General features: G+C 47.5%; 1 protein-coding gene across 1 annotated transcript in view; it reads left to right on the top strand.

Moving 5' to 3' along the window:
* The window catches only part of GGCX (gamma-glutamyl carboxylase), a 36,892-nt gene that overhangs the window by 16,033 nt on the left and 2,908 nt on the right, over positions 1–17,951 (top strand). Inside the window, exons 7-14 of the mRNA XM_062209766.1 lie at positions 12,169–12,332; positions 13,746–14,011; positions 14,170–14,301; positions 15,598–15,749; positions 16,147–16,316; positions 16,534–16,664; positions 17,142–17,289; positions 17,465–17,660. Coding sequence (XP_062065750.1) covers positions 12,169–12,332; positions 13,746–14,011; positions 14,170–14,301; positions 15,598–15,749; positions 16,147–16,316; positions 16,534–16,664; positions 17,142–17,289; positions 17,465–17,660 — 1,359 coding nt within the window. The remainder of the gene's footprint in view (positions 1–12,168; positions 12,333–13,745; positions 14,012–14,169; positions 14,302–15,597; positions 15,750–16,146; positions 16,317–16,533; positions 16,665–17,141; positions 17,290–17,464; positions 17,661–17,951) is intronic.

The following is a 17,951-nucleotide window of genomic DNA, read 5'->3' as shown; positions in this document are numbered from 1 at the left end:
CGCTGTAGTGGCTTTTATCGTTTTATGTCTCTGTAGATATGTAGAATGTTTGCTTTTGGTGAATCTCTAGAGGCTTGTAGTAGGTGTGGCCAGAGAGCTCTGTTCAGTTCTCGTGTGCCTAAGGTGACACACCCAGGTTTGGCATCGTAAATCTCTCTCTCTTTTTTTTTTTTTTTAATCAGAAGGGAGGTGTATTCTGCTCAGCTGAGCTCTTCTCAGTGAAGACCATGGCTGAGCGCTAGCCCCAGTGGGTATAATATTAGTCCGCTCTGTCCCAAGGACCACACAAGGGATCTGTGCAGTCCTCAGTGTAAGTTCAGCTTGCCCTGCAGTGTCTCTCACCAGGTAACCAGGAACCCTCGAGCTTGTGGAGTCTCCCACTACGACTACTCAAGGTCCCAGCCACACTGAGTTCTCCCACACACCCTCAGTTTTTTTCACAGTCCTGGTTCAGAAGCTTCACACAGTCACAAGTTCCCAGCCCCCTGTTATTTCTCCCGACCAGAGTCGGGAGTCTCCACTTGGCGAGTTGCGGGGCACAGACACGAGCTGGCGCAGCTGTTACGTATGTCCAAAATGGAGCCTGCTCTATCGGCTTGTCACAGTACAGGTTTGTAAAGTGATCAGAGAGAGAGAAATGTGTCCATCCCGTCTTTTTTTTTCTGCTCTGGTTTGGCTGGTACACGTTCTCCGACGGGGCTCCAAGCCTGTTTCCCTCTAGGCTCTTACTGCCGCTTTTTCACCAGTGGTTTGGGCTTCTGCAGTGTGGCCTTCCCTCACTTTCCAACACTGGTACTTAGGCTCTCGGCTGTTGGAGTCCTGAACGGTGGGCACCCATGCCCTCCACATAGGTCCACCATGTCCCTCTAGTTTCAGTAAGAGTTTCCTCCTCCATTTTTTCCCTAACATTTCCCTGAGACTACACTCTCTCCACTTTTGTTTTTTAAATTTCATTTGTTATTTGAAAGGCATAGTTACAGAGAGGCAGAGAGAGAGAGAGAGGTCTTCCATCCACTGGTTCACTCCCCAGATGGCTGTAACAACTGGAGCTGCATGGATCTGAAGCCAGGAGCTTCTGGGTCTCTCACACTTGTACAGGGGCCCAAGGACTTGAGCCATCTTCTGCTTCTTTCCCAGGCCATAGCAGAGAGCTGGATCGGAAGTGAAGCAGCCGGGACTCGAACTGGCGCCTATATGGGATGCTGGCACTGCAGGCAGCGTCTTTACCCGCTACGCCACAGCGCCAGCCTCTATCTCCACTTTTTTTTTTAAACTGTCTTTTCCTGGACTAGAGCAGTAAGCTCCCTCCCTACTGTGCCATCTTGGAACCTCCCACATAATTTCTTTATTCAGTCTTCAGTTGATGGGCGTTTGGGTTGAATCCATATTTTAGCTATTGTGAATTGAGCTACAATAAATGTGGGGGTACAGATTATTCTTTCATATGCTGATTTCATTTCCCATGGGTAAATTCCCAGGAGTGAGATGGCTGGGTCATACGGTAGGTCTATATTCAGATTTCTGAGGTATTTCCATACCATCCTCCATAGTGGCTGTACCAGTTTACAGTCCCAAAAGCAATGGATTAGGGTCCCTTTTCCCCCACATGCTTGCCAGCATTTGTTGTTTTGATTTCTCTGTGAAAGCCATTCTAACGGGTGTGAGGTGAAACCTCATTGTGGTTTTTGATTTGCATTTCCCTGATGGCTAGTGATTCTGAGCATTTTTTCATGTGTCTGTTGGCCATTTGGATTTCCTGTTTTGAAAATTGCCTGTTTGAGCCTTTTGCCCATTTAATAACTGGGTTTGTTGTTGTTGAGTTTCTTGAGTTCTTTATATATTCTGGTAATCTTTTATTAGTTTTGCAAAGTTTGTAAATAATTTCTCCCATTCTATCCGTTGCCTCTTCACTTTGCTGAGTGTTTCTTTTGCAGTGAAGAAGCTTGACAGTTTCATGTGATCCCATTTGTCAATTTTGGCTTTTATTGCTTGTACCTCTGGTGCCTTTTCCAAGAAGTCTTTGCCTTTGTCAATGTCTTTCAGGGTTTCCCTAATGTTTGCTAATAATTTGATGGTATCAGGTCATAGATTTAGATCTTTAATCCATTTTAAAAAAAATTTATTTTATTTATTTGAAAGAGTTACAGAGAGAGACAGAGAAGTCCTCCATCCACTGGCCCACTCCCCAGATGGCCGCAATGGCCAGAGCTGCACCAATCCCAAGCCCAGAGCTTCTTCTGGGTCTCCCACATGAGTGCAGGGGCCCAAGGACCTGGGCCATCCTCCACTGCTCTCCCAGGCCACAGTAGAGAGCTGGATTGGAAGAGGAACAGCCAGGACCAGAGCTGGCGCCCGTATGGATGCCGATGTCTCAGGCCAGGGCTTTAACTAGTTGCATCACAGTGGCAGCCCCCTTTAATTCATTGTGAGTGGATTTATGTGTAAGGTGTAAGGTAAGGTTCTTGCTTCATACTTCTACATGTGGAGATCCAGTTTTCCCAGCACTATTTGTTGAAGAGACTGTCCTTGCTCTAGAGATTAATTTTAGCTCCTTTGTCAAAGGTAAATTGGCTGTAGATGCATGGATTGATTTCTGGTGTTTCTATTCTGTTCCATTGGTCTATCCATCTGTTTTTGTACAAGTACCAGGCTGTTTTGATTCTAACTGCCCTGTAGTATGTCTTTTTTATTTTTATTTTTTTAATTGTTAGGCAGAGTTAGACAGAGAGAAAGGTCTTCCTTCCATTGGTTCAACCCCCAAATGGCTGCTACGGCCAGTGCACTACACCGATCGGAAGCCAGGAGCCAGGTGCTTCCTCCTGGACTCCCTTGCGGTGCAGGGCCCAAGCACTTGGGCCATCCTTCACTGCCTTCCCTGGCCACAGCAGAGAGCTGGACTGGAAGAGGAGCAACCGGGACTAGAACCTGGTGCCCATATGGGATGCCAGCGCCGCAGGCGGAGGATTAACCAAGTGAGCCACAACGCTGGCCCTGTAGTATGTCTTGAAATCTGGTATTGTGATGTCTCCAGCTTTGTTTTTGTTGTATAAGATTGTTTTAGCTGTTCAGCATCTCCTGTGTTTCTGTATGAATTTCAGAGTCTTTTTTTTTTTTTTTTTATCTGAGAATGCCCTTGGTATTTTGATTGGTATTGCACTACATCTGTAAATTGCTTTTGGTGTACGTATATTTTGATGTTATTGATTCTTCCAATCCATTTACGTGGAAGATTTTTCCTTTTTTTTGTGTGTTTTCCTTTTCTTTTCTTCAATATTTTGTGATTCTCATCATAGAGATATTTGACATCTTTGGTTAAATTTATTCCAAATTATTTGATTTTGAGGGGGTTAGCTATTGTGAATGGGTTTGATCTTAGAAGTTCTTTCTCAGCTGTGGCATTGTCTGTCTATACAAAGGCTGTTGATTTTTGTGTATTGATTTTATATCCTGCTACTTTGCCAAACTCTTTGATGAGTTCTAGTAGTCTCTTAGTAGAGTCTTATGGATCCCCTATGTATAGGATCATGTCATCTGCAAATAAGGACAGTTTGACTTTCTGTTAGGAAGAGTTGCAGATTTGTGCTTCCTCACACGGGGCACCCAAATGTTAGGAAAAGAGTCGCAGAATAGAGAGGAGGCAGTGTACGAATTTACAGCCAGACCGAATTTATTCAGAGAAAATAAACTCGTAGAGGTGGGTGACCACCTGCATATGTGTACATTGATGGAACACATGGCAGAGGGCCCTGACCCCCAGGGGCCAGGCCTTTTTATATTTTAGGAGGGCTAGGGCTGGGGATGGGGCTAGGAGGCAGCAGGCAGAGGGGAATTCCTAGAACTTGTCTTTCAATTGGCGTGGGGAGTGGTATGAAGGCGATAGGGTGTGAGACCCAATTGAGATTCAAGGGCAAGGAATATGTTCCAGTGTTTATCTTTCTTTGGGGCAGTGAAAAAGAATGGCTGAGATTTATGTCTGTTCCATCAAAGCAGACTCGGAGTATAGATAAGGAGAAGGGGCACCGATTTCTCTCTGGCTACTACCTGCTGATATGGGGCATAGACATGGAACCAGGAGTCTCTACTCGAGATCGGATTGATTGAAGAAGACGAGCAGTAGAGTTTTTTTTTTTTTTTTCTTTTAAAGAAGGTTTCTATTTAATGAATGCAAATTTCATATGTACAGCTTTTAGGAATATAGTGGTTCTACCCCCATTCCTGCCCTCCCACCCTCAACGAGCAATCTTTTGCTGCAGTTACGAGATGACTTGAGATATACAGTTATTCATTCCTGCAAGAATGTTTGGAATAAGTTAATTATACATGGCAGAAATAGGAGCCCTATGATTATGAGGACAAAAGGGAGATTGCCCACAGTGGAAACGATGGCCAAAATGAGGCAGAGTTACCTTGTGTGTAGCTCTTGTTAGCACACAGCCTGAGAGAGGTGGGTGAAGTCAATCTACCAGTCCTCTCCTGGGAGTGATCCATGGGCCTGGGGAGTGGGGAGTGGGGGTGGCCTGATATTAGATTTAGGGTTAGAAGTTAGACAGATGTTACATGTCCAAGATATGTTATACAGAGTTTCTCTTATGGCAGGAGTTAGATGTATATGTGATCTCAGGAAGTGAAGAAGAGAATTTGAGTTTGAAGGATTGAGAGAATGGAGGTTTTTTAGAAAGGTTGCTTGGGGAGAAGAAGGGAGTATTAGTTTTTCATCTAGAAACCACCATGAATCCTTTCTAGATGCCCCTTGTTGTTAGAACTGAGAGATTTCTAGGTCTGAATACACAGGAGCTAATTTAAAGAGAAAAGAAGGGATCGCCTCCCCACGAGCCGCTGCCTTAGCTGTCAGATCAGCCTTGTTGTTAGCTTCATATAGGTATTGTTTACCTTTCTGGTGGCCTTTGCAGTGAATAATAGCAGCTCTTGTTGGCAGCTGGGCAGCTCCTGGCCCATTGTCTGGTATTGCCACACTTCATACAGGTTCCAGGAGGGCTAGAGCCTTTAACAAAGGTGGGCTTCGAGTTGGAGCAGGCCTTGGCCCAATGCCAACATTGCCACATCAATAACAGGGCCCCTGAATGGTGGGACTTAGCTGGCAATTGGGGTCTTGGTGAATTACAGAGGCAAGCCTCCGAGAGTTTAGTTTTCTATTTATTTCCTTCTGAGTTCTTAATTCTTCATCTCTATTGTTAAAAACATGAAAAGCCACATCTATGAGGTCTGGGGGGTCTGCGGACCATCTTGTAATTTTTGCAGTTTGTGATGGATATCTAGAGTTGACTGGGACGTAAAGTGGAAATTTAAATACAGTCATCCCTCTGGGGAATTGGGATCGGTGTTAGTATACTTTCTCATTGCTTCTCTAAGGCATGATATAAATAGAGCAGGGTTTTCATGGGGTTCCTGAGTGACCTCTCTGATCTCCTCATAATTAACCTGTTTATGACTGTTCTTATCCGTAGCCACCAGCAGGCACTGGCCCCCACGCAAGCTTTTTAAGAGGCAGGCCAGAGGGAGTTGGGTGAGATCCGAGAAATTTTGGAACTTATGGATTAGGCAAAATACAGCCTGAGGGAAGGGCGTCCTTTTCACAGGGCATCCCCTGAAAAATGATAACCCCGAGAACCGAAGTTCTGAGTCCTCCTAATAGGAGAGAGGAGAAATCCCAGAGTCCCAGTTCTAAGCCAGGGAAACTGACCAAACACCCCGAGCCCTATGATGAGGGGAAAGAACCAGTCACGAGCATCGCCCCAGTGCGCTTGAGGTGACGAAGGCCTCTCTCACCAGTCCGATGGGTCGAGAATGAGATCCAGTGTTGTGTGCAGAGATGAGATCCGGCAAAGGGTTCTGGCTGTATATTCGTTGGGAAATGAGAAGCACAAGGAGGAGGAAAAACATGTTTGGAGAGATGTCTCAGGGCTGCTCGGGTTAGAAGAAAAAAAGGAGACTGTAGGAACAAGAAGGTAAGGTGGGGTGGGCAGAGGCAGTAAAAAGTGGTAGGAGTTCAGAATAGAGAAGAGTTCGGAGGAAGGGTCGGGCATCACAGCTCTTACCCAGAGAATGCAGGGAGCGGCTGGTGTGGGCAAGATGCTGGTTCCTCACTCCCCTCTTCACACAGGGCACCATAAATGTTAGGGAAAGAGTTGCAGATTGGTGCCTCCTCACACGGGGCACCAAAATTTTAGAAAAAGAGGTGCAGACTAAAGAGGAGGCAGTGTACGAATTTACAGCCAGACCGAATTTATGCAGAGAAAATAAATTCATAGAGGTGGATGACCAACTGCCTGCGTGCACATTGATGGAACACTTGGCAGAAGGCCTGGACCCCAGAGGCAGGGCCTTTTTATATTTTAGGAGGGCTAGGGCTGGGGGTGGGGGTAAGGGGCAGCAGGCAGAGGGGAATTCCTGGAACTGGTCTTTCAGGTGGCCGTGGGGGGTGGGGTATGAAGACACTAGAGTGTGAGACCCAAATGAGATTCAAGGGCAAAGAATACATCCCAAAGTTTATCTATCTATTGGGCAGTGAGCAAGAATGGCTGAGGCTGCTGTCTTTGTCCCATCTCTTCATCCTTCCCAATTTGTATCCCTTTCTTTCTTTCTTTCCTTCCTTTCTTTCTGCCTAATGGCTCCAGCTAAAACTTCCAGACTATATTGAAGAGCAGTGGTGAGAGTGGGCATCCTTGTCTGGTTCTGGATCTCAGTGGGAATGTTTCCAACTTTACCCTATTCAATAGGACGTTGGCCATGGGTTTCTTATAAATTGCCTTTTGTTGAAGAATGTTCCTTGTATACCCAATTTGCTGAGTTTTCATCATGAAAAGGTGCTGTATTTTATCAAATGCTTTCTCTGATCTATTGAGGTAATCATGGTTTTTATTCTTCATTTTGCTAATGTGATGTATCACATTGATTTGTGAAATATTGAACCATCCCTGCATACCAGGGATAAATTCCTCTTGATCTGAGTGAATGATCATTCTGATGTGTTGTTGGATTCAATTACTTAATATTTTGTTGAGGATTTTTGTGTTTGTGTTCATTTGGGAACTTGGTCTGTAGTTCTCTTCATCTGTTGTATCTTTTTCATATTTAGGAATAAAGGTGATTCTGGCTTCATAGAAAGAATTTGGGAGGATTCTCTTCCTTTCAGTTGTTTTGAATAGCTTGAGAAGAATTGGAGTTAGTTCTTTGAATGTCTCATAGAATTCAGCAGTGAATCCATCTGGTCCTGGGCTTTTCTTTGTTGGGAGAGCTTTTACTGATTCTCTTCCTATCTTGGTTATTGGTCTGTATAGGTTTTCTATGGCTTCATGGCTCAATTTAGGTAGGTTGTATATGTCCAGGAATCTGTCCATTTCTTCTGGGTTTCCAAGTTAGTTGGCATACAGCTCTTTGTAGTAATTTCTGATGATGATTCTTATTTCTTTAGAGTCTGTTTGTTACTTTCCCTTTTTCATCTCTAATTTTGTTAATTTGGGTCTTCTCTCTCCTTTTTTGGTTAGTTGGGCCAATGGCGTGTCAATTTTCTTTATTTTTTTCAAAACACCAGTTCTTTGTTTTGCTGATCTTTTGTATTATTATTTCTTTTTGTTTCAATTTTGTTGATTTCTTCCCTAATTTTAGTTATTTTCTCTACCAGTTTTGGATTTGGTTTGCTGTTGTTTTTCTAGGTCCTTGAGATGCATTGATAGCTCATTTATTTGGTGCATTTCCAACTTCTTGATGTGTAGGCACCAATTGCCAAAAATTTTCCTCTTAACACTGCTTTTGCTGTATTCCATAAGTTTTAATTCATTGTATTATCATCTTCATTTGTTTCCAGAAACGTTTTGATTTCTTCTATGACCCACTGTTCATTCAGGACCGTGTTGTTCAGTCTCCATGTGTTTGCCTATGTTCTAGAGATTCCTGAGTTGTTGATTTCCAGCTTCATTCTGCTGTGCTCCAAGAAGATGCATGGTATGATTTTGATTTTTTTTGAATTTGCTGAGACTTGCTTTATGGCCTAGTATGTGGTCAATCCTAGAGAAAGTTCCATGCCCTGGAGAGAAGAATATATGTTCTGTGACTACAGGATGGAAAGTTCTATAGATATCTGTTAAGTCCATTGGTCTATAATGTCGATTAACTATTGTTTCCTCGCTGATTTCCTGTCTGATTGATCTGTCCATTGCTAAAAGTAAGATGTTGAAGTCCCCCATTATCCTTGTATTGGAGTCTGTGTCTCCCTTTGGATCCCTTACGCTTTCTTTTAAATAGCCAGGTCCCCTGTAATTAGGTGCATATATGTTTATAATAATCACACCTTCCTGTTGAATTGATCTGTTAGTCATTACATAGTGCCCTTCTTTGTCTCTTTTAACAGTTATTGTGTTAAAGTCTATTTTGTCTGATATTAGGATGGCTACACCAGCTCTTTTTTGGTTTCTGCTAGCCTGGGAGATCTTTTTCCATCCTTTCAGTCTGCATGTGTCTTTATTGGTAAGCTGTGTTTCTTGTAGGCAGCAAATACATGGGTTTTGTTTTTCAGTCCATTCAGCCAGTCTGTGTCTTTTAACTGCAGAGTTGAGGCCATTAACATTCAAGGTGACTATTAATAAGTATCGACTTTGCCCTGCCATTTTTCGGTAAATATTCCTATTGTTTACTTTGAATTTCCTTTGTACTTTTACTGGGAGATTTTTTGCCTTCTCCTTTTTTCCTCCTGTCCATCTGTCCATCCATCCGTCCTTCCTTCCTTCCTTTCTTTTTTCTTTTTTTTAAATTTTTGACAGGCAGAGTGGGCAGTAAGAGAGACAGAGAGAAAGGTCTTCCTTTGCCATTGGTTCACCCTCCAATGGCCGCCACGGCTGGCGTGCTGCGGCCGGCGCACCACGCTGATCCGATGGCAGGAGCCAGGTGCTTCTCCTGGTCTCCCATGGGGTGCAGGGCTCAAGCATTTGGGCCATCCTCCACTGCCTTCCTGGGCCATAGCAGAGAGCTGGCCTGGAAGAGGGGCAACTGGGACAGAATCCGGTGCCCTGACCAGGACTAGAACCCGGTGTGCTGGTGCCGCAAGGCAGAGGATTAGCCTATTGAGCTGCGGCGCAGGCCTCCTTCCTTTCTTTTTTAAAGATTTATTTATTTATTTATTTGAAAGAGATAACACAGAGAAGGAGAAGCAGAGAGAGGGAGGGGTCTTCCCTCACTGATTCATTCCTCAGTTGGCCACAGTGGCCAGAGCTTCACTGATCTGAGGCCAGGAGCCAGGAGCTTCTTCTGGGTCTCCCGTGGAGGTGCAGGGACCCAAGGACTTTGGTCACCTTCTTCTGCTTTTCCAGGCCATAGCAGAGAGCTGGATTGGAAGTGGAGCACCCAGGACTTGAACCATGCCCATATGGTTCATTGCAGGCAGCGGCTTTACCCACTACGCCACAGTGCCGGCCCCTTCACCTTCTTTTGTAATGATGACCCTGTTTCTGTGTTTCTGTATGTCGCACATCCTTAAGCATCTTTTGTAAAGCTGGACAAGTAGTGAGAAATTCTTTCAATTCTGTTTGTTATGGAAGGTCTTTATTTCACCGTCATTCATAAATGAGAGCTTTGCAGGGTACAGTATTCTGGGTTGACAATTTTTTCTCTTAAGACTTGGACTATATCTCGCCATTCTCTCTTAACCTGTAGCGTTTCTGATGAGAAGTATGCTGTGCGTTTAATTGGAGATCTCTGAAAGTAATCTGGCCTTTCTCTCGTGCACATTTTAGAACCTTTTTACGTTTCACTGTGGAGAGTTTGACTACAATGGGTCATGGTGAAGATCTTTCTGGGTTGTGTCTGTTAGGAGAACTCCTAGGAGTTCTATCTGCTTCCTGGACTTAGATGTCCCTTTCTTTCTCCAAATTTGGGAAGTTTTCTTTAATTCACTGAAGAGGCCTTCTAATTCATTCTTTGTTTCCATGTCTTTAGGAACTCCTAAGACCTGCATGTTGGGTCGTTTGATAGTATCCTATAGATCTCCAACAGTGCTTTTTAATTTTCTGATTTCTTCTTTTTTGGTCTGACTGTAAAATTTTCAGAGATTTTTTTTTGACAGGCAGAGTGGACAGTGAGAGAGAGAGAGAAAGACAGAGAGAAAGTTCTTCCTTTTTCCTTTGGTTCATCCCCCCCAATGGCCACTGCGGCCAGCGTACCACACTGATCCGAAGGCAGGAGCCAGGTGCTTTTCCTGGTCTCCCCTGTGGGTGCAGGGCCCAAGGACTTGGGCCATCCTCCACTGCACTCCCTGGCCACAGCAGAGAGCTGGCCTGGAAGAGGGGCAACTGGGACAGAATCCAGCGCCCCGACCAGGACTAGAACCCCGGGGTGCTGGCGCTGCAGGCGGAGGATTAGCCTATTGAGCCGCGGCGCCGGCCAGATATTTGTCTTCTAATTGGGATATTCTTTGTTTTGCTTCACCAAGTCTGTCGTTAAGGCTTTCCACTGCATTCTTTATTTGTTCTGTTGAATTCTTCATTTCCAGTATTTCATTTTGATTTCTATTTTTTTTTAAAGATTTATTTATTTATTTGAAAGGCAGTTATAGAGAGGCAGAGAGAGAGGGAGAGGTCTTCCATCCACTGATTCACTCCCCAGATGGCTGTAACAGCTGGACCTGAGCCTATCCAAAGCCAGGAGCTTCTTCCAGGTCTCCCATGTGGGTGCAGAGATCCAAGAACTTGGGCCTCTTCCACTGCTTTTCCAGGCCATAGCAGAGAGCTGGATCAGAAGTGGAGCAGCCGGGACTAGAACCATTGCCCATACGGGATGCTAGCTCCACAGATGGAGGATAAACTTAGTGTACCACAATGCTGGCCCCAAGAATTCACCTTTAAAAATTTTTTATAATGTGAAAACCAGAGGCAGTGAGGGAGCTCCCATCTCTTGGTTCAATCCTCAAATCTCCAGTGGCCAGTGCTGGGCTAGGCCAAAGTCAAGAACTAGGAATTCAATCCAGGTCTCCCACATGGGTAGCAGGGAACCAACTACTTGAGCCATCATCTGCTGCCTCCCACAGTGCACTTTAGCAAGAAGTTGGAACTGGGAACAGAGCCGGAATTTGAACTGAGGCATTCTTACATAGGGTATGGGTATCCCAAGTGGCATGTTAACCACTATGCTAAACACCTGCCCCAACTTTCTACCATTTAAAGTTTTGTCCTACTTGTTCCCTTTCTGAGGAGCCTGCCCTCACCACTCCTCAGATTTCATCCTAGGAGACCTGGCCTTGTTCAGTACAGAGGGTATGTTGAAAAATGGATGCCTCGGGACTGGCACTGTGACGCAGCGGGTTAACGCCCTGGCCTAAAGTGCTGGCATCCCATGTGGGCGCCAGTTTGAAACCCGGCTGCTCCACTTTTTTTTTTTTTTTTTTCTTTTTAAAGATTTTATTTATTTATTTGACAGGCAGAGTTACAGACAGTGAGAGAGACGGAGAGAAAGGTCTTCCTTCCGTCGGTTCACTTCCCAAATGGCCGCAATGGCCGGAGCTGCACCGATCGGAAGCCAGGAGCTAGATGCTTCTTCCTGGTCTCCCATGCGGGTGCAGGGGCTCAAGCACTTGGGCCATCCTCCACTGCTTTCCCAGGCCATAGCAGAGAGCTGGACTGAAGAGGAGCAACCAGGACTAGAACCGGCGCCCATATGGGATGCCGGCACTGCAGGCGGAGGATTAACCTAGTGCGCCATAGTGCCAGCCCTGCTCCGCTTCTGATCCAGCTCTATGCTGTGGCCTGGGAAAGCAGTGGAAGATGGCCCAGGTCCTTGGGCCTCTGCACACACATGGGAGACCCAGAAAAAGCTCCTGGCTTTGGATCGGCGCAGCTGCGGCTGTTGTAGCCATTTAGGGAGTGAATCATCGGATGGAAGACCCCTCTCTCTGCCTCTCCTTCTCTCTGTGTAACTCTTTAAAAAAAATGAATAAATAGTAAAAAAAAAAAAATTGGATGCCTAAAGCGTGTGAAGCTGTAAAAGGTACAGGAGAACTACCGTAGTCTGTGTGGGTGGGTTCGGTACCTTGGTTCTGCCACCCCCTGGGGTATGTCCTTTGGCATCAAGAGGGAAGCAGAGGCCCATTTGTCACATGCAAATGTGCCGTGACTGCTGGCTTCACCAGTGGCCTGGGCCTGACCCCAATGCTCATGTCTGCAGATTGTTGCTGTCTGAGGAGCTGACCAGCCTGCTGGTGGTGCACTGGGGTGGGCTGCTGCTTGACCTCTTGGCTGGTTTCCTGCTCTTCTTCGATGTCTCAAGGTCCATTGGCCTCGTCTTCGTGTCCTACTTCCACTGCATGAATTCCCAGCTCTTCAGCATTGGTCAGTATCTGTAGCCTGGCAGGAAACAGGAACCACCAGTCTCTAGGGAGGGACTAGCCAGGGGTATTGTTTGGGAGTGGGGAGATGCTGTTGGGAACAAGAGCTAGACTGAGTCCAGTGTGGTCACTGAAGCAGGAATAAATGGAGGTTTTTACAAGATTGCTTGATTGATTGATTGATTTGAAAGGCAGAGATAGAAGGAGAGACAGAGGTCTTCTATCTGCTGGTTCACTCCCCAAATGGCCACAGTGGCCAGGGCTGCGCCAATCCAAAGCCAGGAGCCAGGAGCTTCCTCCAGGTCTCCCATGGAGGTGCAAGGGCCCAAGTACTTGGGCCATCTTCTGCTGCTCTCCCAGGCATATCAGCAAGGAGCTGGATTGGAAGTGGAGCAACTGGGACTCAAACCACTGCAGGTGGAGGCTTAGCCTTCTGTCTCACAGTGCCAGCCTCTGGTCTCAGCATACAGTAGAGTAAGGAATCTTTGAGAGAAACAAGTACAGATTGAGCAACCCTAATGTGAAATTTTGAACCTTTCTGAACTGAGAATTTCAAATTTTATATTTTTTAAAGATAGATTGATTTATTTGAAAGGCAGAGTTGGAGGGAGGGAGGGAGGGACAGAAAGACTTCCATCTATAGGTTCACTCACCAAATGGCCACAACACACTGGGCTGGGTCCGACCAAAGTTGGAGACCTAGAACTCCATCCAGGGCTCGTGTGGGTGACAGAGACCCCAGTACTTGGGCCATCTTCGGTTACTTTGCAGGCACATTAGCCAGGAGCTGGACTGGAGGTGGATCAGCTGGGACTCAAACTGGCACCTATATGGGATACTGGTGCTGCAGATGGCAGCTTAACCTGCTGTGCCACAACACTGGACTTGATTCATTTATTTGAAAGAGAAGATCTTCTGTTCAGATTCACTCTCCAAATGGCTACCAAAGCTGGGGCTTGTCTAGGCAGAAGCTAGGAGCCTGGAATTCTATCTGGATCTCCCACATGGGTGGCAAGGGCCCAGGTACATGGGCTGTCCTCTGCTGCTTTCCCAGGCACATTAGCCTGGCACTGGATCAGAAGCAAAGCAGCTGTGATACAAGCTAGCACTCAGATATGGGATGCTGGCATTGCACACTGCAGCTTAGGTCACTGCACCGCAACGCCAGCCCCAAATGTTGGATTTTTGAGTTAAGGATGCTAACCAGTGAAGTGTACACAGATAGTCTAAAATCTGAAACACTTGACAGTCTGAAACACTTCTGGTTTAGAAGGCATTTTAGATGAGGGAGACTGTGTGTCCTGTGGTTCAGAACTCCTTTCATTTTAAGTAGAACACGCGAGAGGCTTGAGGGAAGAGGGCTGAGGGGTTCAGCTTTACTAGCACGGAGATGTGTGTTTTCTCCCTGCCTTCCTAGGTATGTTCCCCTATGTCATGCTGGCCAGCAGCCCTCTCTTCTGCTCCCCGGAGTGGCCCCGGAAGCTGGTATCTCACTGCCCCAAAAGGCTGCAAGATCTACTGCCCCTCAAGGCTGCCCCTCAGCCCAGTGCTTCTTGTGTGTACAAGAGGAGCCGGGCCAAAGGTGGCCAGAAGGCAGGCCTGCGCCATCGGCTGGGAGCCCTCTTCACCTTGCTTTACCTCCTGGAGCAGCTGTTCCTGCCCTATTCCCACTTCCTCACCCAGGTTTGTAAGGGTTGTGGGTGTGTAGCAGTGCCTGGGCACGGAAAGTGGCAATGGTGACAACAGTTGCGAAGGAATGGGGCTGGTTTCGCACCCCTTTCTTGGTGGACGTAGGGGTCTGTATGGGAAGCATTGAGCTGATTCTCTGCACTGCGGCCTAGGGCTATAACAACTGGACAAATGGGCTGTACGGCTACTCCTGGGACATGATGGTGCACTCCCGCTCCCACCAGCACGTGAAGATCACCTACCGTGATGGCCGCACGGGCGAGCTGGGCTACCTTAACCCTGGGGTGAGACATCTGGTGCTGACGGGTGACTGTTCTCCTAACCCCCTTGAGCCTCAGGGTCTCGTTTGGTCCTACACACACCTTAAAGTGAAACAAATTTGAATCTTCTCTGCCCTCTCTTAAGAGCTAGACTAGGCCGGCGCCACGGCTCAATAGGCTAATCCTCCGCCTAGTGGCGCCGGCACACCAGGTTCTAGTCCTGGTCGGGCCGCTGGATTCTGTCCCGGTTGCTCCTCTTCCAGTCCAGCTCTCTGCTGTGGCCCGGGAGTGCAGTAGAGGATGGCCCAAGTGCTTGTTCCTGTACCCGCATTGGAGACCCGGAGGAAGCACCTGGCTCCTGGATTCAGATTGGCGTGGTATGCCAGCTGCAGCGCACTGGCCGCAGTGGCCATTGTGGGGTGAACCAACAAAAAAAGGAAGACCTTTCTGTCTGTCTCACTGTCCACTCTGCCTGGGGAAAAAAAAAAAACCTTTTTGTTTTTAAGATTTATTGACTTGAAAGGAAGGGTCATTTCTCAAATGACTCCAATGGCGAGGGCTTGGCAAGGCTGAAGCCAGGAGCCAGGAGCTTCATTCGGGTCTCCCACATGGGTGCAGGAGCCTGAGGACTTGGGCCATCCTCCACTACTTTCCCCCGTGCATTAGCAGAGAGCTGGATCAGAAGTAATGTAGGCAGAACTCGAACTAGCAGCCATATGAGATGCCAGCGTCCCAGGCTGAGCCACAATGCTGGCCTTTAACCTCTTTCTTTCTTTTTTTTTTAAAGATTTATTTATTTGAAAGGTAGAGTTACAGAGGCAGAGAGAGAGAGAGGTCTTCCATCTGCTGGTTCACTCCCCAGAAGGCCACAACGGCCAGAGCAGTGCCGATCCGAATCCAGGAACTTCCTCTGGGTCTCCCACACAGGTGCAGGGTCCCAAGGACTTGGGCCATTTTCCGCTGCTTTCCCAGGCCATAGCAGGGAGCTGGATCAGAAGTGGAGCAGCCGGGACTCGAACCAGTGCCCATAAGGGATGGCGGCACTGCAGGCAGCAGTTTTATCCACTACGCCACAGCACCGGCCCCTAAACCTTCTTTAACGTGGGCTCAATTAGGGCAGTGACTGTCCCTTGCTTGAATTGTGATTAGGTTTAGGAAATGTTAGGTTCCACTAGCCCAGCAATGAAAAATTCATCCCTAAAGATGAGTGTTTTTTTGTTTTTCTGTCCAAAACGGGCAGCAGGCAGGACTCTGTGCTGTTGTGTGGGACCTGTGTGACCGGAAGTGATGAGGTTGGACTAACGTAGGGGTTTGGGGCAGGTGTTCACACAGAGCCGGCGATGGAAGGATCACGCAGACATGCTGAAGCAGTATGCCACTTGCCTGAGCCGCCTGCTTCCCAAGTACAATGTCACTGAGCCCCAGATCTACTTTGATATTTGGGTCTCCATCAATGACCGCTTCCAACAGAGGTGGGCCATGGGAGCAGAGAATGGAGAAAAATGGAGTATAGCTCTTGTGTTTCCTGGGTTTGGTTTTAAAAGGTTCTCTCTTTAGTGCATGTTCTGGTTGATCTAGTTGTGGGTATAACTGGTTGCTTCCAGCAGGGGGCACCACCATCCCGGAGAAAAGGGAGAGGACTTTTCCATGCTGTGAGCACAGTGCCTTCTCTTGGCCACTAACGCCCATTTTTCCCAGTGCTGCAGACTCTCTTCCCTCTCTCTGCCATAGACAAGCTGACATAAAGCTGTTTCTTCTATCTGGAAACTCTATTCCCTCTGCCTGGGAACAGCAGTAGAAGCAACAGGCCTAGCAGTTCTGCCGGGTAGGTGGCTGTGGCCTCCTGAGCACTTGGTTTTCTTTCCCAAGGCTTTTTGATCCTCGTGTGGACATCGTGCAGGCTGTTTGGTCCCCCTTCCAGCGCACACCTTGGTTGCAGCCGCTCTTGATGGACCTGTCCCCCTGGAGGACCAAATTACAGGAAATCAAGAGTAGCCTGGACAACCACACCGAGGTGGTCTTCATTGCGGATTTCCCTGGTATGGAGGAGAGGCAGAAGCAGCTTAGCTGTCTTCCGTCCCTTCCGGCTCTCTTGGCCAGAGATGGTGCATGTGGTAGAGAGGGAGGAGCGTTTATGGTAGGAAGAAGGGCTGTGAAAGCTGGGGGTGCTGATGGTGATGGTGATGGTGTGGCAGCTCTGTTCTGACTGGGAGTGAGTTCACTGCTGCGGCTGATGGTAACTGTGTGCCCCGGCAGGACTGCACCTGGAGAATTTTGTGAGTGAAGACCTGGGCAACACCAGCATCCAGCTGCTGCAGGGGGAGGTGACTGTGGAGCTGGTGGCAGAACAGAAGAATTGGACTCTTCGGGAGGGAGAAAAAATGCAGGTATCTGACTGGGATTAATGGCAGAAAGCTGTGCTGAAAAGAGTTTGTTTGCTATAGATGTCAGATGCTTTCCTGTGGTGGTAATGCAGTGGGGGTGTGAGCTACAAGGGCCTGTGAATAGACTTATCCAGGATTCCTTTTTTTAAAAATGTGCTTATTTTGTTTGAAAGGTAGAAAATCAGATCTCGCTTCTGGTTCCCCAAATGCCCACAATGGCAAGGACATGGCCAGGCTTTGGAACTCACTCTGGGTCTCCCATCTGGAGGGCAGGGACCCAACTCCTTGAGCCATCGCCTGCTGCCTCCCAGGATGTGTGTTAGCAAGAAGCTAGAATCAAGAGCAGAGCTGGTACTAGAACCCAGGCACTCCAGTATGCTATGCGAGTGTTACAAGCACTGTCTTAACCACTGTGCCAAATGCCTGCCCCTCGTTCAGGATTTAAAGGTCAGTGAAATACGTCCATTTCTTCCCCGTCAGTTGCCTGCTGGTGAGTACCATAAGGTGTACACCGTGTCGTCTAGTCCTTCCTGCTACATGTACGTCTATGTCAACACTACAGAGCTCGCGCTGGAGAAAGACCTGGCACATTTGCAAGAGTTAAAGGAGAAGGTAGAGAATGGAAGTGGTGAGTATAGTATGAAGATCTGGGCTGACACAGCCTCTGGTTTCAAGAAGTCAGGGTTATGAATGAAGACCTAGACATTAGACAATGTAATTGAAGCGTCTAGCTGGTAGAAGGGGAGTTCCAAGGCCAGACTGATCCATCTCAGTGATTCCTCTTTTTGTTGTCTTCCGGACAGAACCAGGGCCTCTGCCTCCGGAGCTGCAGCCTCTGTTGGAAGGGGAAGTTAAGGGCGGCCCCGAGCCAACACCTCTGGTTCAGACCTTTCTTAGACGCCAGCAAAGGCTCCAGGAGCTCGAACGCCGGCGAAATGCCCCTTTCCACGAGCGACTCCTCCGCTTCTTCCTGCGGAAGCTCTATATCTTTCGCCGCAGGTAGGTTTTGGTGGCACCTTGTCATTGCTGAGATGTTTGTAGCCATGTAGCTTTTCTCCAATGATGGTAGCACTGGAAGACCCTTTTCCAGAACAGTCTGGCTCTAGTACTCTTTCCCTTCCGTTTTCCCCAATTACTGGTAGATTAAGCGGCCCAATGGCCTGTTTTGTTCTGCCTCAGCCCTTCTCCAGGCCCCTCCAGCTGGGAGGTGACCGATCACTAGGGAGATCCCCTACGTGCCTGGGTGAGAGGAGCGAACACCCAGCTAAGGGCTTTGGCTGGAATTAGTTA

The sequence above is a fragment of the Lepus europaeus genome, chromosome 13, assembly GCF_033115175.1.
Source record: "Lepus europaeus isolate LE1 chromosome 13, mLepTim1.pri, whole genome shotgun sequence".
Lineage (NCBI taxonomy): Eukaryota > Metazoa > Chordata > Mammalia > Lagomorpha > Leporidae > Lepus > Lepus europaeus.
Note: the sequence above shows the minus strand (reverse complement) of the source record. Positions and strands in the feature narration are given on the sequence as shown.